The 20,632-nt window shown below is 36.9% G+C and overlaps 1 protein-coding gene across 1 annotated transcript in view; it reads left to right on the forward strand.

The window, feature by feature from the left end:
- The window catches only part of RNF216 (ring finger protein 216), a 125,199-nt gene that overhangs the window by 23,320 nt on the left and 81,247 nt on the right, over nt 1-20,632 (forward strand). Inside the window, exons 7-10 of the mRNA XM_044659929.1 lie at nt 8,381-8,495; nt 11,865-12,004; nt 17,565-17,615; nt 20,329-20,466. Coding sequence (XP_044515864.1) covers nt 8,381-8,495; nt 11,865-12,004; nt 17,565-17,615; nt 20,329-20,466 — 444 coding nt within the window. The remainder of the gene's footprint in view (nt 1-8,380; nt 8,496-11,864; nt 12,005-17,564; nt 17,616-20,328; nt 20,467-20,632) is intronic.

The raw sequence follows: 20,632 nt of genomic DNA on the forward strand, positions 1-20,632 counted from the left end.
TAAGTGGGATTAACATGTGACTCAATGACTCTTACTGTATATAATAGCCCTGTAGGCCTGTGCATATTATATTCTGTACTTTTCACTCATATATGCCTTGTGTTTCTCATGAATAGCTATGCTATTGATGTGTCTTCTGGTTGTTAATCCTGGTAGAAGACACCATATCTGTCAACATTGATGCAGTTGTGGCTCATTCTGAAGAAGTTCCTTCTCTTTCCAACCAGCTCCTCCCAGCCTCTCTGATTTGTATCTAGTTAAGATCCTTTGGGATATCTCAGTTTGATTCCTTTTGTTTACTTGGACCAGATGTTGAACCAGAGTTGGAGGAGTCAGGTTCCAAATGTCCAATATTTGACCATAGGATGTTTCCAAGTCACTTCTACCTTTATTAGGATATGATTTTATGAATTGATGCTGATATTCTCTTTGAAGAGCCACTTAATTGTGGCTTCTGTCAACTAGTATGCAAACACTCTGCTCCTGTTTACATTTCCTTTCTCAATTATTTAGACTTTTCAAGCTAAGAGACAATTAATTCATATACTAACCCAAGCAGCCTTAAGTATAATCCGAATTGTTTATAACCTGGCATCATGGAAGTTTTCTCAGCCTGCATTGTAGAGCAACTCATGACCAGAAACCCCCTGCTTTGCAAAGAATTTTGTTATGTTACCATTCTGAAGAAAACTGTTGTAAAAGGCCAGGCAAAAGGAAGGAAGGGCAAAAATATAAATGTATACATATTCAAAAGAGGTAAATATTATGAAAAAAGAAATGCTTTTTGATCAAGAATGAAAACTAGGATTTTTGGTTATAGGGAGATGTGAGATAACTTCAGTATTGCATACACCTAGCTTTCATGTATGATTTTTTTTTTTTTGGAAGATCTATAAGATCAGATCTTTGTTGCTCAGTTAGATAAAATCTGGTGAATTGGCACAGAATATCTCATTCAGTTCAATGGTTGTTTATTATACGAGTTCTTGTTTTTTAAGTGGACCATTCCACAGATACTCTATGTAAAGCAACTTTTACATCTTGTGAATTTGCCTGTGGACATGGGAAAGAGGCAGAAGGGAGCCATACACCTGTGGAGAGAGGGGCTAACATACATGGAGTGCTGGGAACAGAAGCTAGAGCTGGAGGAGGAACAGACAGGGGCCTGGCCAAAATTAAGAGGAAGAATGAGTGAATAACAGACATGGGGGCCAGATCTGAACATAGTAGGAGAGGATGGTCAACATGTAGTGGCTGGGAATTGACAAATGGCACCCAAATATGGACAAGTAGGGCAAAAGTCTCTTTTCTCAGCATTAGGGGTCTCAAGCCTCCCCATCCAATGGTGGTGGCAGTTCTGATTTCACTGTTTTTGTTTGTTGTGGAGGGAGACTGTGGAGTATTGAACTGAGGGGCAGGAGAAGAGAGTATAGATTTGTTTTTGGAATTCAGATTTCTTTCAGAATTCTTTACATAAAGTTCAAATTAATGTAATGTGAATTTATATAAAGCAAGAACTGTCTGTATGTGCAAGTCCCCTGAGCTAGGGATCCAAAGGCAAAAAACAGTTAAGTTAACTTTAAGGAGTTGGCATTCTACCAGGAGAGTTATGGCATTTACAGAGATTACTTAATCTCCTGCAGGATTGAGGCTCCCAGTTTGAGATTAGGTAACACAGATTTGTAGTGGATAAAGGCAGCACAGTTATGTGATTTCCTCTAGTGGCATATAAAAGCTTATGAGTAAGATCAGAGAGGGCAGATTGGTACTGGTAAGGGTTATTCCAAAGCTGTTGTTTGATAAGGTATGTATGAGTGCCAGTAGGACGGAAGGGTAAGGAATTCAAGGACAGTGTACAGTATAAAGTTGAAATGGTTAAACAATGGGGTTAATACTTTTCAAGGAGGAAAGTGGACAAGATAAGGAGTCCAGAGTAACTAGAAATTGTGGGGAGTTCAGTGAAGTTGAAAAATAGACTTAGTTTGAGAAGCAAGCCAGAGGAAGAGAAGGAGGGACAGGAGTTAAAAGGCTTCTTTGCCAAAACATTTCAGTGGACATCCCTGTATTTTACAAGTAAGTTTTACATTTAAAACTACTTGGGGCCTTATTATAACATTGTTCCTTGACTTAGGATCTTTAGCTATAGTCTTGAGTTTATCTGAATTGAGTCTAAAATTTCATGCCTCTGATGTGGCTATGAAATAGAGAACCTTCAGTGTTAATTTAAGTATTTGAGAAATGACATTCTAATTTGGAGTATACACTGACCATCCATAGAGCTCTGTAAAGACAGGCAAAATTCACAAGTTTTAAACAGCCAATATACATGGCAGATTTTTTTTAGCTCATATTTTTTGAGTACAGTCTTGTCGGGTAAGATTTCTAAAGATTCCATTGCAAACTACATAGTTTCTAAGCCTTTTAATTTTTTTGTTATTTCTAGTCTTTGGGAATTATCTTAAATGTCAAGTGGGTTGTTTTTTTTTTGTTTGTTTGTTTGTTTGTTTTGTAAAAAAACAACAGACAAACAAAAAACCTTTACCTTCTGTCTTAGAATTTATACTAAGTATCAATTCCAAGGCAGAAGAAGCAAGGACTATGCAGTTAGGGTTAAGTGACTTCCTCAAGGCTAAGAAGTGTCAACAGGTCCTGTTTGAACCCAGATTCTCCTGACACAGAGCTGGTGCTCTATCCATTATGCTACCTAATTACTCCTAGTGCTATGTGTTTTTAGTGAAGCAACTTATAAACTGCAAAAGCAAACTAAGACCGTGAAATTTGAAATAAAAAACTTTCAAGAATACTATATACAGATAAATCCATTTCCTTTTATCTTAGCGGTCTTAATCAACCAACATGTATTTATTAAGCACCTGTGTGCCAGGCACAGGGAATACAGATACAAAGAATAAAGTGCTCTATTCCCTCTTTCTATCAGATTTATTCCAAAAGGACAGCTTTCCTTACTCATGGTTCAATCTTCTCTGCTTGATAATTTAGTGAAGTTGAAGCTCACTCTTTGACCTTGTAATCATGTTTTCAGTGGCACACTGTGGTGTCATAATTCTCAGATTACTTCACCATAGGACAGAAAGGGGGGGAAAAACAAGTGGGGGTTGGAGGTAGGTAGAGAGGGTGTTTGTGCAGGAAACCCTTACAAAGTAGCATCTTTCAGAACAGCAGAAAAAGATTGAGAATTACTAGCAAACTAATACGTTATTTTTTTTTACATATTGTTTTTTCCTCTCAGAGTCCCCCAAAGTACTTTGCTTACCATGAAAAAAAAAAAACACACCACCTCTCCTATTGGTATATAGCTATTTAAGTAAAGCCTGTGTTACTACACACAGTGACTGCATAGTTAAGAAGGCCTTGATGTCCTGTTGATATGGCAATCATTAGTGAATAGAAAGGTCTCTGAGCCAGAAGCTCTAGTCTCAGCTCAGCAGTGACCGTTATTACCTTGACCAAGATTCTTCACTTTTATGGGCCTCATTTTCCTCATCTGTAAGATATAAAGGATATAGATGAAATACTCTCAGAGGTCTACTCCAGTTCAGATCTTTGATTCAATGAGGTGTCTTCATGATTTCACTAATGGTTTGAAATATCAGAGTCATACAAGAGTAGAGTTATGTGTAGTCTTGTTTGGGGAGACATGGTGGTATTACATTTTTTTAAAACTCTTACCTCTTCTGTCTTAGAATTGATACTAAGTTTCAGTCCCAAGGCAGAAAAGAGGTAAGGGCCAGGCAGTTGGGGTTAAGTGACTTGCTTAGGGTCACACTGCTAGGAAGTATCTGCCTGCCAGCCCCTAGAGACATGATAGTATTTTAAAAGTATGTTTTCCATTACCTTAAACAAAAACTAAAAACCTATTCCTGAATGAATAATTATCCTGAAATGTATTCTGCAGAACCATCTTTTCCTTCTTTGAAATGACCCAAAGGGCCTAGTCTTATTTTAGCAGTTGACATTTGTAATGAAGCATTTGTGGATGTGGTTGTTGAAAAACATCTTGAGAAAATTCAAACCATTACAACAGCTGATCTCATGAGTGAATGATCTTTACCTTGTAACAGGACTTTTCTTTTTTCTTTTTTTCTTTTCTTTTCTTTTTTAAAATACTTACCTTCTGTCTTGGAGTCAATACTGTGTATTCGCTCCAGGGCAGAAGAGTGGTAAGGGTAGGCAGTGGGGGTCAAGTGACTTGCCCAGAGTTACACAGCTGGGAAGTGTCTGAGGCCAGATTTGAACTTAGGACCTTCTGTTTCTAGGCCTGGCTCTCAATCCACTGAGCTACCCAGCTGCCCCCTAACAGGACTTTTCTGTCAGATGAAATCACCTGATATTTGTTTGCTGAGGAATGAGAGTTTTTTCCGTAGATATCATTACGTTTTTGTAAGCAGCATTTATTTTTCAACTCCATACCTCTCCAGCTCCATATTTTCCATAAGAAAGTCCAAAAAAGATGCAACCATCATCTCCACAACAAAACACACACAACTCAAGGATTTTGAATAGGCTATAAGTATAAGATCTTTTGAGGCAGGAATGTGCTCTCTATTTCTATTGTATTCCATGTATAGCTTATATTACAGAAGTCACTTAGTAAAATATTTGTTCTGATGCTTTGTAACAATTTCAAGCTTGTGGTCTCATACCATCCTTCAAATGAAAGAGGAAAGTTGCTATTTCCTGTTCTCTTTTGGGCCAAAGCATTCAACTTCATTTTATTGTACTTTTATTACTCTGCTATTATTATTATACATGTTGTTTTCTTGATTTGGTTCTTGCACTGGCACATAAAAACCTTCCTAACTTTCTCTGAATTATTCTTGTCATTTCCTCTAGCACAATAATACATAGCACCCGTATATCATAATTTTTTCAGCTCTTCTCTAGTCAATAGCCCCCCTCTCCCATTTTTACTTATTTATTGTACAAAATATTGTTCTCATTATCTTGATATGTATGAGACCTTACTTTTTGTTTTAATGGCACCCTCTGCTACTAAGTTTCTTAGTCCTTAGGGTTAAAGAGCCTAATTAACAATGACAGTAGGATGAAAGGATAACCACCTAACAGGTCTTCTAGGCTTCTTTTGTCCACAAAACATGGTCTGAAACATTTGTCTTCTAGGCTTCTTTTGTCCACAAAACATGGTCTGAAACATTTGTCGTTAAGATACTCAGTATTTCCAGTTTTCCATATCAGACAAGAAAATTGAAACTTTGGCCATTGGCACATTTGCCTTAAAAATCCAAGTCAGTAAACATTTATTAAGCATTATCAATGTGTACTGTGCCAAGCTCTGGGGATATAGAAAGAGGCAAAAAAAGAGTCCCTCCCCCTTCAAGGAATTCACAGTCTAATTGAGGGGCTAATGAACAAATAAATATGTACAAATAAAATGTATCTAGAAAAAACAGGAAATATTTAAAAGAGAAGACACTAGAATTAAGAGTGGTTGAGAGAGGCTTACTGTAGAAGATAGAATTTTAGCTGAAGCTTGAAAGAAGCTAGGGAAAGCCAAGCATTCCAGAGAATATCTTTTACATGGAACAGCAAGGAGCCCAGTGTCATTGGATTGAAGAATACATATTGGGGAGTAAGTTGTAAGTATCTTGGAAAAGGTAGGAATGTGAGGTAGAGTAGGTTATGAAGGACTTGGAATACCAAATAGGATTTTGTATTTGATCCTGAAGATGATCAGGAATCAATGGAGTATATTATGAGTGTATGTCTACATGTGACCTGTGTTTTAGGAAAATCACTTTGTTGGTTGAATGGAGGATGAATTGAAGTTGGGAGAGTCTTATGACAGGAAAACTAGGTTTGTGGAGATGAGGCTTGCAAACAGGGTAGTGACAGTATCAGAGGAGAAAAAGGGGCATATTCAAGAGATGGTGTGAAAGTGAAATCAACAGACCTTGGCAATAGATTGCATATTAGGGTTGAAAGAGTGAGGAGTCAGAGAAGACTCCTCGCTTGCAAGCCTTAGGGCCTGGGAGGATGAAGTTGCCCTCTCCAGTAAAGAGAAATTGGTAAAGGGAAGGAGTAGTTAAGGGCAAAGATAATGAGTTCTATTTTGAACATATTGAGACATACTGAACATCTAGTCTGAGATGTCTGAAAGGGATTTGCAGTTGTGAACCTGGAGGTCAGCAGAGAGAGTTTAGGGCAGAATAGGTAAATGTGAGAGTTATTATCATATAGATGGTATCTAAATCAATGAGAGCTGGTAAGAACACTAAGCTTAATAGTAAAGAGGGAGAAGAGAAGGGGACCCACAGTTTACTGTGAACATCTGAGTTTTAACTACATAGAGTCCCTTTTTAAGGACTGTTTGGTGTATATTTGATTGAGGAACAACATTTGACATATGAGGGAAAATTCTCTTGAAATGTTGTTTCAACATTCACTTTAAATGATGACATTGAAATGGGAGAAAGGGTGGAGAAATGTCTAATTAGAAATAACTAAGTTATAATTGAAACCTAACATTATCTTATGCTAACACAGGTATATCCTTAATCGATTCACAGGGAATTCTTGGTATAATTATCTCAGCAAAAGCTGGAGGTGGGAAGGGTACCCTCAGTTCACAATTAAGGCTCTCTAATAGTTATATGGAAGAAATCTGCTTCAATCACAATAGGTAATAATATGTTAATCGATGGGAAAGGAGGGGATCTGTTGTCTTCAGTGTTGTGACTAGTGTAGTTTTGTGACTAGTGAGTAGCAATTTGGGCTAAATTGCTAATGATTTCAGGAGTTTTCCTTATGGAATTGACCCAAAACGTTTTTCCCCCAATATTTAAAAGGGAAGCTAAAACAGGTACTATTTAAATTAATTAAAGTCCTATAAGCTTTTTGGATTTAGTCTTAGTTATATGGCAGCATTATGTAGTAAAAGGACAAGAGCTGTGGATTAAGAATCAGAAGTCTTGGGTTCTAATTCTAGATTTTCCAGTGAATGAGGGGATTACTTGAGTAAGTCACCTAATTTTTACTTTTTTTCCTTAAAATGTGAATACCTGCCCTGCCAATTCATGGGACCAGATTTCATCAGCTGAAGTTATGTATGTGAAAATACTTCTTAAATTCTAAGGTGTTATTATATCTACATGCTCCTCATCTGTTTAAAAAAATGTGAAATTTGGGAGAAATCTTAAGTCCTATTGACTTTTCCTACCTCTCCCCGTCCAATAAATAAGTGGAATGCCATCTAGGTGGGCCTTTTAAACTGATGAAGGAGAGTCTATTTAGAAGACAAGAACTCCTGAAACAGTTATATCTTTAGCTAAGGCATTTGCCAGAGCAGGGAGAAATTGTCATTTAGTATAAAAATAAGAATATTGATCATAGGATCATAAATTTAGCTTTTTTTAGGAGAGCTTGAGGCCATCTATTTCAACCTTCTTATTATACAAATGAGAAAACTGAGGCCTAAATAAGTTAACTGGAACTTTAATAAGGTCACACAGTTAGTAAATAGCAAAGCCACTATTTGAATTCCTCTAGATCCTCAATTGGGGTTAAGTGACTTGCCCAGGATGTCTTAAGAGGTGTCTAAGGTCAAGTTCCCCCTGTTTCCCAGGTCTGACTCTATATCCTCTGAGCTATCTGGCTGCCCCATCCAGGTCCTCTTAGTCTGACTTTTTCCACTGTACCATTCCTTTTCTCATAGGCATCAAGGGGGTTTGTGTTGGGAATGGGGGAATGCTGGGTTGGAGGAAAGTGGTTGTTTATAAAGCAAGAGGGAGAATAACCAAGACAAAACTATCACCCATTATTGCTTAAGGCTAAAGAGTTGGTCCAGAAATTTCCTATATGTGTGTTATATCTTCATTTAAAATGCCTCATTTTTGCTTTCTGATTCATTACAGAAAGATTGGATGCCTGTCTTTTCTAGCTCTAACAACGTGAGGATTTAATTTTTGGCAATTTTATTATAGCAGTATTCCTCTCTAAATTGCAAGTTATATCTCACTGAGTTCCTTATAATGGTACCTTTCTCTCAGTTCTTGAGTAATAGGGGAGTGAATGGTTGAATTGTTTTTTAATTTTCAAAATATTCCCTGCTTCTTCTACTTCCCCTTCTCCCCTCAGATAGCTAATATTTCATTTGGGTTAGGTCTTTGCTTTGTTAGCATTTTAGGATGCTTGGGAAGCTGACAGATGATACTGTAATGTTTATTTTGTGGCTGTTTAGTAGCCCTAGTAAGAGATTTGGTCAAAATGAGGGTTCTGGATTATGTGAATTAAAAATTTTTCCATATTCATCCTGCCCTTTCCCCATTTCCCCAGGCCAATTGCTTTGAATAATTTTGAAAGTTGCCTAAGTTTAGTAACCTTTTCCATTTTTTAATTTTAGGCCTTTTCTGATGCCATTAAAAAATGGCAGGAGCTATCACCAGAAGCCAGTGGAAAGAGAAAAAAGAGGAAAGAAATGAATCAGTATTCTTACATAGATTTCAAATTTGAACAAGGTAAATGGAAAACTGTGTGTGAGTGTTCCTACCTTGTATGAAACCATTCAGCTGAACTTATCCATTTACCCACAGCAGTCAGTAAATGTAGCTATTTTGTGGGGTGTTTTAGCAAATATACCTGAATAAGAGCCCTGGCTTTTGTTCATCAACTAGTTTCAAGGACAAATACTGTTTTAGAGAATAGCTGTTTTGAGGGAACATCAAAGTTTGAGGAAACAGATTTCAAATGTTGCCTATTTTTCTAACCTGAAGATTGCAGTGACAAGAAAATGAACTTTTGTGGGGTAGAAACATGACATATGAACAGATATTATTTGATTCAACTCAGTCCAGAAAAAAACTGGCCTCTAAGGTCTGTCATGAGCTCCTAGTACAGCAGGCAAAAAATTTAGGTGGACATGATATCATTGCTAAAGAATCACTTGAAAACTTGAGAGAATCTACCTTTTGTAATTTTTTAGTTTAAACATCCTACTGTACATACAAAATACATGCCTTTTCCATGTCTCCTTGATTGTTTGCATTAAGGACTTTTATACTTGTGGACAAAATACTAAGGAAATTTTATGCTATATGAAATTCTGTGCTATATGTGTTCAGGTTATCTAAAAGATGTAAAATGATGAAATTCATAGGAAACATCACTTGAGTTGCATGTTTTTCTAGGTGGGGGGAAACTTTATCACCTTTTCATCCACTGTTATATTTAGACACATTTTCTCCTGTTGGGCCTTCTCTCTTTTATTGTTTATCCTTTGTTATTATCTAGACTTGTATGATTTTCAAGTATACATTAAAGAATAATTCCTTTAAAGAGTTAAGAACACTTTATAAGGATATAGAATCCTAGAGTTGGAAGAGACCTTTGAGATCACCTCCCTCTCAGTTCAAGAGCCCCATCTCTGATACCTCTGACAGGTGGTTATCTAGACTGCTTGATTCTTCTCTCTGGCTGATACCTCACTTCTTTCTGAGGCAGTTCATACCATGATTGTACAGTTTGAATTTTTAGAGAGGTCTTTAAAATCTGCTTCCTTTTGACATTCCCTTGGCCTGCCAAATTCTGCCTTCTGGAGCAACACAGAATAAATTTAAGCCTTCTTTCACATGCTTTCAGCACTTTAAAGGTACCCATTGATTTGAGTACTCCCTCACCACTGCAGAGCAAAAATAATCATGTCATAGTAGTCTATAGGAGTTGTCCCAGTAGAATTTTAAAAAATCATTGCTTAGCAGCCTACCTTGATGAACCTTTCCAAACTTAGTTGGGCTGGTCCTCGGATGACAAATGTATATAGTCTCTTGTCCTTTTTGATTTGGTAGCACCTACCAGAATTTGTGCTCTGCCAATATACCTATCAAGAGCCCCTGGACAACTCCATATCATTATAATGCAATGGAATAAGGCTTTGTAGAAATTTCATGTGACAGTCCTTAAAATATTCAAAAACTGCTATCATGTTCCTATCTCTCACCTCCAGTCCTCAAGGAATAAAGATTCAGATTGTGGTGACCACTTGTTAGGCTGTGGTAGAGGAGATGAGATTCTTGTTTAGGATGAACTAGACTTGCTGATTTCCAAGATCTCTTCCAAATTGGGATGTACATACTTGGCACAGACAGGAGAGTCTGTGAACTTGTGGTCTCTATTTACAAACCTGGTCTTCCCTATTCAATAACTTTGTAATTGTTTTCTTTAAAGTTAAGTGTAGCCACTTACATTTATATTTTTTGCTAAGTTTCGACTTAATTATTTTTCCCAACATTCTCACTTATCAGATAATTTTAAATCCAGATTATATTGTTCCGTATATTTGCTATCCCTCCCAATTTGGTATCATCTGCAAATTTGGCATATTAATTAAGACACTTGGGGTATGTAGCTAGTAACATATTTTGAGACTAGTTATGTCTTTGAATATTTTTGAAAGACCATCTTTAAGGAAAAAAATGGGTTTAACTTTCTACAACATTAAGGATTAATAATTTAAAACTGCTTATCCTTCTCTCCTTACCAAATTTTGGTTTAAACTTCTGCTTAAATGTGCATAAATATTAGTTTTTAAGAATTTCCTGTTATTACATTTATTTTACCTTTTTCTCACATCTTTTATTTTATAAACATTTATATTTGGGATTGTTATCACACTTAATTTAAGGAAAGAAAGTAATCATCCTTTTCCATTTTATGGATGTGTTTATTTTGTAGTGGCATATGAGGTTTTCTTCTAAAGCATTTAATTGGAATTTAGGCCTTATATTGAGCCAGATTTTAGCCCATTATTTCCATTGGGAATTCCATTGGGATTTATACAAATACTGTAGTTAAATTCACATATAGAAAAAGGAAAGCAGAATTATATAAAGCATAAAATTGAAATCACATAAATTAGTATAGATAGACCAGTTTTAAAATGGAATTTTTTTTCATTCACATTGTTGGTTAACTGTTTTCTGTTTCAAAAGTTCTATACAGTCTCTAATAGAAAAAGAAAAATAGGGGCAGAAATTGCTAAAATGTTTCTAAAAATTATGTCAATTACTTTTACTTTCCTGGTTTATGAGTATGCCTTTCATACATCCCATTTCTCTGAGCCCAGACATTTTGGTCACTAATTTATAGCATGGGTTTGAAAATTTATATACCAAGTTCCTTTGTCCATACTAAAAGAGAACAGGAGATTTTTCTTTGGGAAGAAACTTTCATTTAGCACAGGAAAGCCCTTTCATTTACTTAAAAATGTATTAATCGGGGGCAGCTGGGTAGCTCAGTGGATTGAGAGCCAGGCCTAGAGACTGGAGGTCCTAGGTTCAAATCTGGCCTCAGACACTTCCCAGCTGTGTGACCCTGGGCAAGACACTTGACCCCCATTGCCTACCCTTACCACTCTTCTGCTTTGGAGCCAATATACAGTATTGACTCCAAGATGGAAAGTAAGGGTTTAAAAAAAATGTATTAATCATGTAGTATAATGCCCCAGGCCCTATGAGAGAAACAAAGATTAGTACAGCTCCCTTTAAGATTCTGGTAATCAGAAAGAGAAGGAATGTATACAATTATAATACAAAGCAACTATTATAAATACTATAAGAAAGTTTCAAAGAAAATACCCTATGATGATTCATATTTGGTTTTGGTAGAAGGTTTCACAGAAGAGGTTATATTTGAAAGTAGGTACAATAGTGTAAAATGGGTTTGGAAACAGCATGTTCTCAAGTTTGACTGGAACAAATGTTGTATCTAGCGGGAAGTAATGGGATATCTGACTGGAAGCATAAGGAGTGAGAGAGGTCAGATTGTAGAGGAAGTTGAATACCAAGACTCAAGATCTTTTGCTGAAGCCTTCGTTGTCTTATATTCTTTAGGTGATGTAAAAATAGAAAAGCGGATGTTCTTTCTGGAAAATAAACGTAGACACTGGAGGTCCTATGAGAGGCATTCACTTCTTCCACCTGTAAGAAAAGAGCAAGAATTCTATGAAAGGAAAGTCAAGGAGATGGCTGAGGTAAGATCTTGAGGCTGGGAGGGGATGGGTGAAGATGCAAGAATGGAGAGTATATTTCAATGCTTCGGCTATGGAAAGAGTTGCATTGATGTGTTTTATCACACAGTAGGTAGTAGGTGCTAGTTATAAAAAATGTACTAGAATGGGGGTGGAGGGTGGGGGTAACATGCAGAGGGAATAGAAACCTAGCTTGTAAATGAGACTTTTCAACTGATAAGTTCTCTTATAACAAGTCTTTGCCTTTGCCTCAGTTTCTTAGTAAAGTAAAAGCTTGAACTAAACCATCTCTGATATTTGTTCTAATTCTGTGATTCTGTCATTCCCCCCTTAGAGAAGTAAGTCAGGAAAAAGGAAGAGTAAGGAAATTAGCAGAGTGATTAGATTATCACCTGTTAATATTTTGGATTATGGAGATGATTATTTGTCAGGGAGGGATCCTCTCTCTCCTTTTAAAAATATGCCTTCAGTTTTAGTCTTTATATTCCCTTAGCCTTCAGCTCAAAGAATATTCTTTTTTGTGTGAATCCAAAGGAATTAACATTCCCATCAACTGTAAGGGTAATAAAAAAGTTGGCTCTTCTGTTAGATTTTTATTTTCAGCACACAGCTGAGAAGACTATCCAGGATTATTTCTATTTTTTTCTCCTTTTTCACTCATGATAACTGATTATAAGTTCTTAGCATATGAAAGTGAGAATAAGCTTTATTTACTAGGAGTTCTATGACATTTCCCAAATTCCACTACTGTTCCATTTCCTCAGCCAATTTTGTCCTTAAGGTCCCAGTTTGTAATCACTCTGTGGTGGTATAGGATTTAGAACACTGGATTGGAAGTCAGACAAACCTGAGAGTTTGTCACTAGCAACCATTAGAAAATTCACTTCACATCTGTAGACCTAGTCTTCTCATTGGTAGAGTGAGGAGATTAGACTCAATTATCTCTTAGGTGCCTTTCAGCTTTAAATTTCAGCAGTTTTATGATTTAGTCCTCATAGAAAGGTGTCTTATGATATTGGTTTTAAGATTTATGAGGAAGCTGTTAATATCTTCTAAAGAAATTGTAAAATTTCTTTTTTTTTTTAATGCTTCCATTATTACACATATTGAATACACTGAAGTATTACAAAAGGATGAAAAATAAAACTTGAAACTTTATCAATGATCTCAGTTCAATTACCTTGATTTTCTATTTAGGGAAGTTCCATTGAATTTTTTGTCTCTTAAAACCTAATCACTGTTGTATCAGTCAGTGTTCTGTGCTAGATACTGAGACTTTCCTCTTTATCTCCCCAGACACCAGTATATTTTCTGGGGGTTTACAGAGAGAGTGGTGACTTCCTTCAGATTTTTTAATTTTTATTTTGTGCATTAACAGCTCTCATCCACATAACAATATAGTACCTCCTTAATCTAACTGGTTATTCCACCTTGTGCTCCACCTTATTGAGAAGTTGGGAGCCAGCTTGCCTTCTCTGTTCAAGTCATTCTCTGTATCATTACTTTTCTCTTTTCTCCATAAATTAGTCAATTGAGCATTTATTAAATGCCATCAAAGTGCCAGGTTCTCTGTTAGGTTCTGGAGCTACAAATAGAAGAAATTAAATAATCCCTTTTCAAAAGGCTTTTTGAGAGGGAAGACAGTAGTAGTGGAGAGGATGGTGGTTAAGAAAGACTTCATGTAGAAGTTGGTGCATAAGAGAAGGTATAGTAGGTCCAAGGTTATGAGAGAGTACATAAATAGACTTAAGCAGTAACTATGAAAAGGCAAGTATGTGAGGGACAAAGATAAGACCAGTTTGGCTGAACCATAGAATACAAAAGCATTCAGAATGTCCATTAAAGTTGGAAAGATAGGTTAGCTAGATTATGAATGGCTTAACAACTAAAAGAGGAATTTGGATTGAACTTAGAAATAATAGGAGAGGACAGCTAAGTAGCCAGTGGATAGAGTCACACCTAAAGATGGGAGGTCTTGGGTTCATTTCTGGCCTCAGACACTTCCTCTCTGTGTGACCCTGGAAAAGTTACTTGCTACTAGCCTTTACCACTCTTCTGCCTTGGAACTGTAAAAATAATAATAGGCGAGCAATGCAAGGCACAAGGAACACTAAAGAGATTCTTGTTTATGAAAAATAAACTATTTATTTAAATATATTTAAGGGGAAAGGGATTTCTAATTCCACCCAAAGAAACTCCCAGGTCCCATAAGGAACCGCTTCTCCTGTGGCTCACAGGCTACGCTAATCCTCCCTGATCTAACTAACCAAATTTATACTATTTTAAATAAACCTAACCACTCTCTTAACTTTGCCTTTAAGTTATAAAGATAACCAAGACTAGCTGGTTGAGTCTCCACAAGAATCAAGTTAGGACTCTGAGCCTTAACAGACTCAGAATCCAAACCAAAGACCAGGTTTTGTCTGGTCTTTTCACAGTTTAACTGATCTATAAACAGTAACAGATAAATGAATAGTGTTTCCCAAGTTGGAACAGAAAACATTCCACTCCTTCCGGTCTTTCTCTCAGACCGAGATAGAGAGAGGCAAAGATATTACCTTCTCCAGCCCTGAGAGAGAAAGCAGCTGCGTGTGGCTCTGTCAACTGCCCGAAACCCATTCCTGGAATGCCACACCCAGTTGAAATTAACACTCTCAGCTCTATATGAAACTCCAATTCTTCCTCAAGCCAGCTTCTCTACTTATCTCTAAACTAATAAAATAATACTTATTTTCTACTATCATCCTTATAGAACACAATATACAATATTGATTCCAAGATGGAAGGTAAGGGTTTTTGATATATATACATATATATGTATATATATGTATATATATCATTAGTAACTTAGAGAAAACACTTTCTGTTGAATGATGAGGATGGAAGCCAGAATTCATCAGGTTCAGAAGAGATTGAGAGAAGAAAGTACAGGTAGTGAATATAGGTGACTTTTTTCAATAGTTTTGGCTCTCAATCCATTGAGCCACTTGGGAAAGGGAAGGAGAGATATGTGGGGATCATGAGATCAAATGAGGGGTTTTTGAGGATGAAGAAAACAAGAGCATGTTTATGGGTAACAGGGAAGGACTAATATATATGGAAAATGGAAGACGAGAGAATGGAGGTGATGGTGGAGGTAAGCTGCTAGAAGAGATGGAGTAAAGGGTACTTAGGGGAGGAATTGGAATTGGAAAGGAGAAGGACCAACTGAAGTGGATGAGAGAGGAGGGGAAGACATCTGACTGATATGAAGGAAAAGGGAGCTCTGGAAAAAGTGTCATCATTTCTTCAATGAGTTGTTAGGTAAGGTCCTCAACCAAGAGAGTTGGGGAAGAGAATGGCATGAGAGGCTTGAGGAAACATGGGAAGATTTGGAACAGGTGCTTTAGAGATTAGGCTACACTAGTGATGGGCAAACTACATGCCAGATGCGGCCCCCTGAAATATTCTATCTGGCCCTGCGACATTATTCCTAATCTGATGAATACAATAAGTAGGATACAGTACTATGAAACTTCCAAAGAGTTGCCTTAGAAACAGACTGACAGATGAGTATTTCCTTTCCTTTGGCCCCCTCTTCAAAAAGTTTTCCCATCACTGGTAGGGAAATAATTAGAGAGGACTAAAAGGAATACCTTGCTGCTGAGTGCCCAGCTGATAGTAGTAATATAAAGTTGTAGTAGATATAATCAACATGGTTGGGCTTTCTCCATGAAAGAGGCAAATGGTAAGAGGGAGTAGTCAGGAGTTGAAATTTGGCAATAGGAAAAGGGGACAAAAAATTTAAGAGTAGAGTATAATGTAGCAAGTAAGAGGAATGGAGACTATAATCAATGCAAAAGTGGTATGCCAGGGAAATATTGGGGGAGGGATTAGAGGTCCCAGTGAAGATGAAAAATGAGGTTGAAGTTCAGAACACATAGGAACTGGGGCAGCTAGGTGGTGCAATGAATAGAGCACTGGGCCTGAATCAGGAAGATCTGAGTTCACATCCAGCCTCAGACACTATCTGAATGACCCTGGGCAAGTCACTTAACTACCCTAACACACACACACACACACACACACACACACACACACACACACACACACACACACACACACACACACACGATTATAATCAAGTTAAAAATTTTGAAATCATAAACATGGGAGTGAAACATTTTCTAAATGATGAAAAGATCAAGGATATGATTATCTTCGTAGCACTGTGGTATAGGTAGGTCAGAAAACTGAATGTTTATAGAGAAAAACATTTTCTCTATCTAATACTATGCCCATTGTTGCCAACTATTGAGAAAGATGATTTCTATATATTGTCAGAAATGCTATAATCACTAAATCTGACTTTTATCTTGGACCGGGCTATCTTAAATATGTTCCTGACCATTTATTCCTCTAGTTTGACTATTCTTGTATACCTTCATCTTTATTTCATTCTGTAACAAGGCAGAAAGTAAATATAACATTGTTTTTTGAATTGGAGTCTTTAAATTTTCTAATGAGAAGTTCTAAATATAAATTATTTTTTCTTAATTTTTAGCTAAAGAAATTTTGCCAAACTTGTCTATTTTTACTTGATTTGGAGGGGTAGGGGGAGAAAAAAACTTAATTGAAATCTCTCAGTTTATCTCCTTTTTTTTTTTTTTTAAACCCTTGTACTTCGGTGTATTGTCTTATAGATGGAAGATTGGTAAGGGTGGGCAATGGGGGTCAAGTGACTTGCCCAGGGTCACACAGCTGGGAAGTGGCTGAGGCCGGGTTTGAACCTAGGACCTCCTGTCTCTAGGCCTGACTCTCACTCCACTGAGCTACCCAGCTGCCCCAGTTTATCTCCTTTTTATCAGCATCAGGATCCAAACTAGCTCTTCTAACCATCATTAAAAGATTCCATTTATTCTTGAACAATTACACTTTTACTAGATAGATCATTACCTATTTAGAGCTAAAAACGACTCCAGAAATAATTTAGTTCAACCCTCATTTTCCAGATAAGGAAACTGGGATATAGTAAAGGTAAAGTGACTTACCCAAGATCATATAATTAAATAGTAAAATCGATTTGAACTCAAGTCCCCTGACTTTAACATCAGAGCTCTTTATACTTTATAAGTTTTCACTATTTCTTTAGTGATTCCTTGGACTTAATTCTAGGTTGATCTCTGGCTAAACTACTAAGTAATTTTTATTTTTATTTATTTATTTACTAAGTAATTTTTAAAAAAGAACTACAGGAATAAGTTTGGTTTTTTTTTAAGTAGTTCTAGGGGCAGCCAGGTGGCTCAATGGATTGAGAGCCAGGTTGACCTCAAATCTAGTCTCAGACACTTTTCTGGGCAAGTTACTTAATCCCAACTGTATCACCTTTACTTGGAACTGATTCTAAGACAGAATGTAAGGGTTTGTTTCCATTAAGCCACCTACCTGCCCTAATGGTAAGTTTTTTTAGGGGGAAGGGAGGAGTTAAAAAGAGGTTTAGCTAATATTTAATTGAAGTCAACGACAGCTCGTTGAATTCTTTTGTGGGTTGTATTTGTTATACTCTATTCTTTTTTCTTCCTAGCATGCTGACTTTTTGCTTGCCCTACAAATGAATGAAGAACAGTATCAAAAGGTAATTGCCTGAAGCATCATCTTTTTAATTAATTCGTTTATCTCTTAATATGCTTGTTTATTTATTAGGTTTATTATTAACCTCTATCAGATTTTCCTGGCAATTTCACGATCATATTATTTCAACAGAGTATTCATATTTTTTCATTTTAATATGTTCAGCTCTACCAAATTGATAGACTAAGCCAGATTTCCCAACCAGATTAAAATGTAGAAGTGTTGAACAAAAGCAAAAATGCAATACAACATAGATAATGTTATTACATCATTTTCTAAGTCAGTATGTATTGGCAGGGATCCCTTTCCATTAGTTTCACACTTCTGGTCTAAACTATAGACCAGACTCATAAATTGTTTATTAATTCTTGATTAGTTCCAAATTCAAATCAATGTTGGAAGAAGGATAATGTGAGGGGGTAAAGGGAAGATAGAGGAAGGGAAAGGAAGGTAGGGTCCCCAGCCCCAGCAGGGGGAAATTGACCAGAGCCCTTTAGGGCTCAAATAAAAGATCAGAGAGCAACTTCCCACAAAGGAAGTGGGAGGTGTCAGGGGAAGTTGTAGCAGAGAGCCCTGGGGGTTGTAGTCTTCCAGGGCTCACAACAATTCCAAATGTCACATCCCCCGTGATCCTTTGGGAGACCAGTCTCCCCAATGGCTCATAACAAACATAAATAAGTTAACAATTACAATAAAGGGTATATACATCAATACAAGGAGAGAATGGTAACAATTTTTTTTTTTTTAGGGTTTAGAATAGCTAGGTTTTATTTAAATTAGAAAAGGGAAGGCCTAGGAAAAACTAGGAGGTAGATAGAAAGGAAAAAAGGCACCTAGAAAGCTCAGGATCTGAGAGCCTCCAGGCTTGAGAGAGCAGAGAGACTCAAGGGTAGAGACAGAGAAAAGGCACCAAACTTTCTCTTTTATACTTTCTCTGACACCTCCCACAAAGGAAGTGGGAGTTGTCGGGGGAAGTTGTAGCAGGGATCCCTGGGAGACTTAGTCTTCCAGGGCTTAGAGTAATTATAAACTGCACTATAATGAACCTAAGAAAGCAAGTAATTTGATTAGCTGCTTGGGGCTACTGTTGAAGGAAATTTCAAAAATAAATAAATAAATTTTCTTGGGCAAATTCATTTTCTTTGTTATTCTCTGTTGCATCTTTGCCTCTCAAGTTTCAGGATTAAATTGTAGTAGGAGAGCATTAACTACCATATCTGGCCTTTTGCAAGAAAATTAGAATCTTTCTAGCACCTTTGTTGCTTTGCTTATGCTTATACTTTAATCATGCCCTGAAGCAGTCTCTTTAAATAATACAAATTAACTTTTTCATTTTAAACTCCAGCTTCATTTTCCTCTAGGAATTTTAGTTGACTTTGTGCCTAAGCTTTGTGTCTCAGAGACCTTGCTTTGCTTGTAAATGTTTGGGAGTTGATCTTTTCTTCTAGGTTTGTTCCCCCATCTCTATGATAGTTCTTTATTGTCAGTATCTTCTTTTGTTTAAATATTCTTTTCTTTTTTGTGCCTTAAATTGGGATTTTATAGGTTTATAGGCTCGGATCTGCATACTTTAGCAATAAATGTTAAGGCCTTGTTGACCTATATTATTTGGCATTCTAAAGCTTCATTCTCTGAGTATTGATTACTATATTCTTTAGTCTTCAAAGAGATAAGAAGTGATGGATCTGTAAACTTTCATTAGGCCCTTACTAGTTTGATCTTAGGCAGGAGTTTTGTGGGTTCCCCACCCAGGTTTGCATCTGGACAACATAGCTACATGTCCTTGCACCTGGTTGGAGTTTCAGTACATGCCACCGGCCACCACCAGTCCACCCCACCCCCATTAGCTAGGAGGCTCTCAGAATCAGAGCAAAAAAATTATAGGTTTACACCTGATCAAAAAATCTGCAAACCTTGCCTTTGTTACTTATTTGCAGGTCCCAGTCCAGGGCTGTGCGCTGAAATCATGATTCAGAGTTGTAGGTTGAGTGATAGTCCTACCCCTGGTCACTGTCTCTGCCCTGGTTACTTGTCTATCAGCTGAATCCATGAACTTGGCTTAGAAAAATGTCCCACTGTGGGTTTTTGATTACTGTGCAACCTGGTAGTCTTAGTCCTTGTTGGAGTAGTTATGGAAGAGAACTCTGCTGAACTGTTTCCTTTTCCAGCTTTGCCAGTAAAAACTTAATTCCCCATAGAAACCTGTGATATGGTTCCTAACTGCTCTACTGTTATAAGCCAAAGGTGATTTGGGAGACCATTTTTGATCTTGGAATCTAAGCCTCATGATGTAGTGGGTAGAAAAAGTTGGACTTGAAGTCAGGAAGACTAGCCTAAATCTAACCTTTGATGCTTACTCTTTATCCTCTATCTCTTTTTCCCTACATCAAAATATAAACTTTTTCTTTTGCTATATGCCCAGCACCTTGCCCAGTTCTTTATACATAATAGGTGTTGAAGAAATGTTTATTGAATTGATTTTAAATACAAAGAATTATTGAAAATACTATAAATATGTTACTTCAAGTAACTGATAAGTGTCAGATAAACTGAGAATGGTTAGACTATCTCAGTAGATTTGAGACTTAATAGCTTTTGTTTTCTGACTTTTTAGTTGACATTCAGTAAGGCATTTGCATTGGATATTGATGTGAAATATGGCTATCTTTGCTTAAGGTCAGGAAATAGGTTATTTAATTTCTGCTTGTGGATTGCAGGATGGTCAGATGATAGAGTGCCGCTGCTGCTATGGAGAATTTGCATTTGAGGAGCTGACTCAGTGTGTCGATGGTCACTTATTCTGCAAGGAGTGCCTAATCAAATATGCCCAAGAGGCAGTCTTTGGCTCAGGAAAGGTAAGACATGCTAAAATACATTCAGAACCAAAGGATAATTTGAGTCTAAGTGACCAGCAAGTCAGGACACAGTGATTCAATGCCTTGTACCCATGTCTTTATTGGGACAAAGTGGCATTTTTTTAAGTGATAGTAAACAGTGGTGCTCCTAAACTTGCCCCTGACC

This window comes from Gracilinanus agilis, chromosome 1 (assembly GCF_016433145.1).
Source record: "Gracilinanus agilis isolate LMUSP501 chromosome 1, AgileGrace, whole genome shotgun sequence".
NCBI classification, from domain to species: domain Eukaryota; kingdom Metazoa; phylum Chordata; class Mammalia; order Didelphimorphia; family Didelphidae; genus Gracilinanus; species Gracilinanus agilis.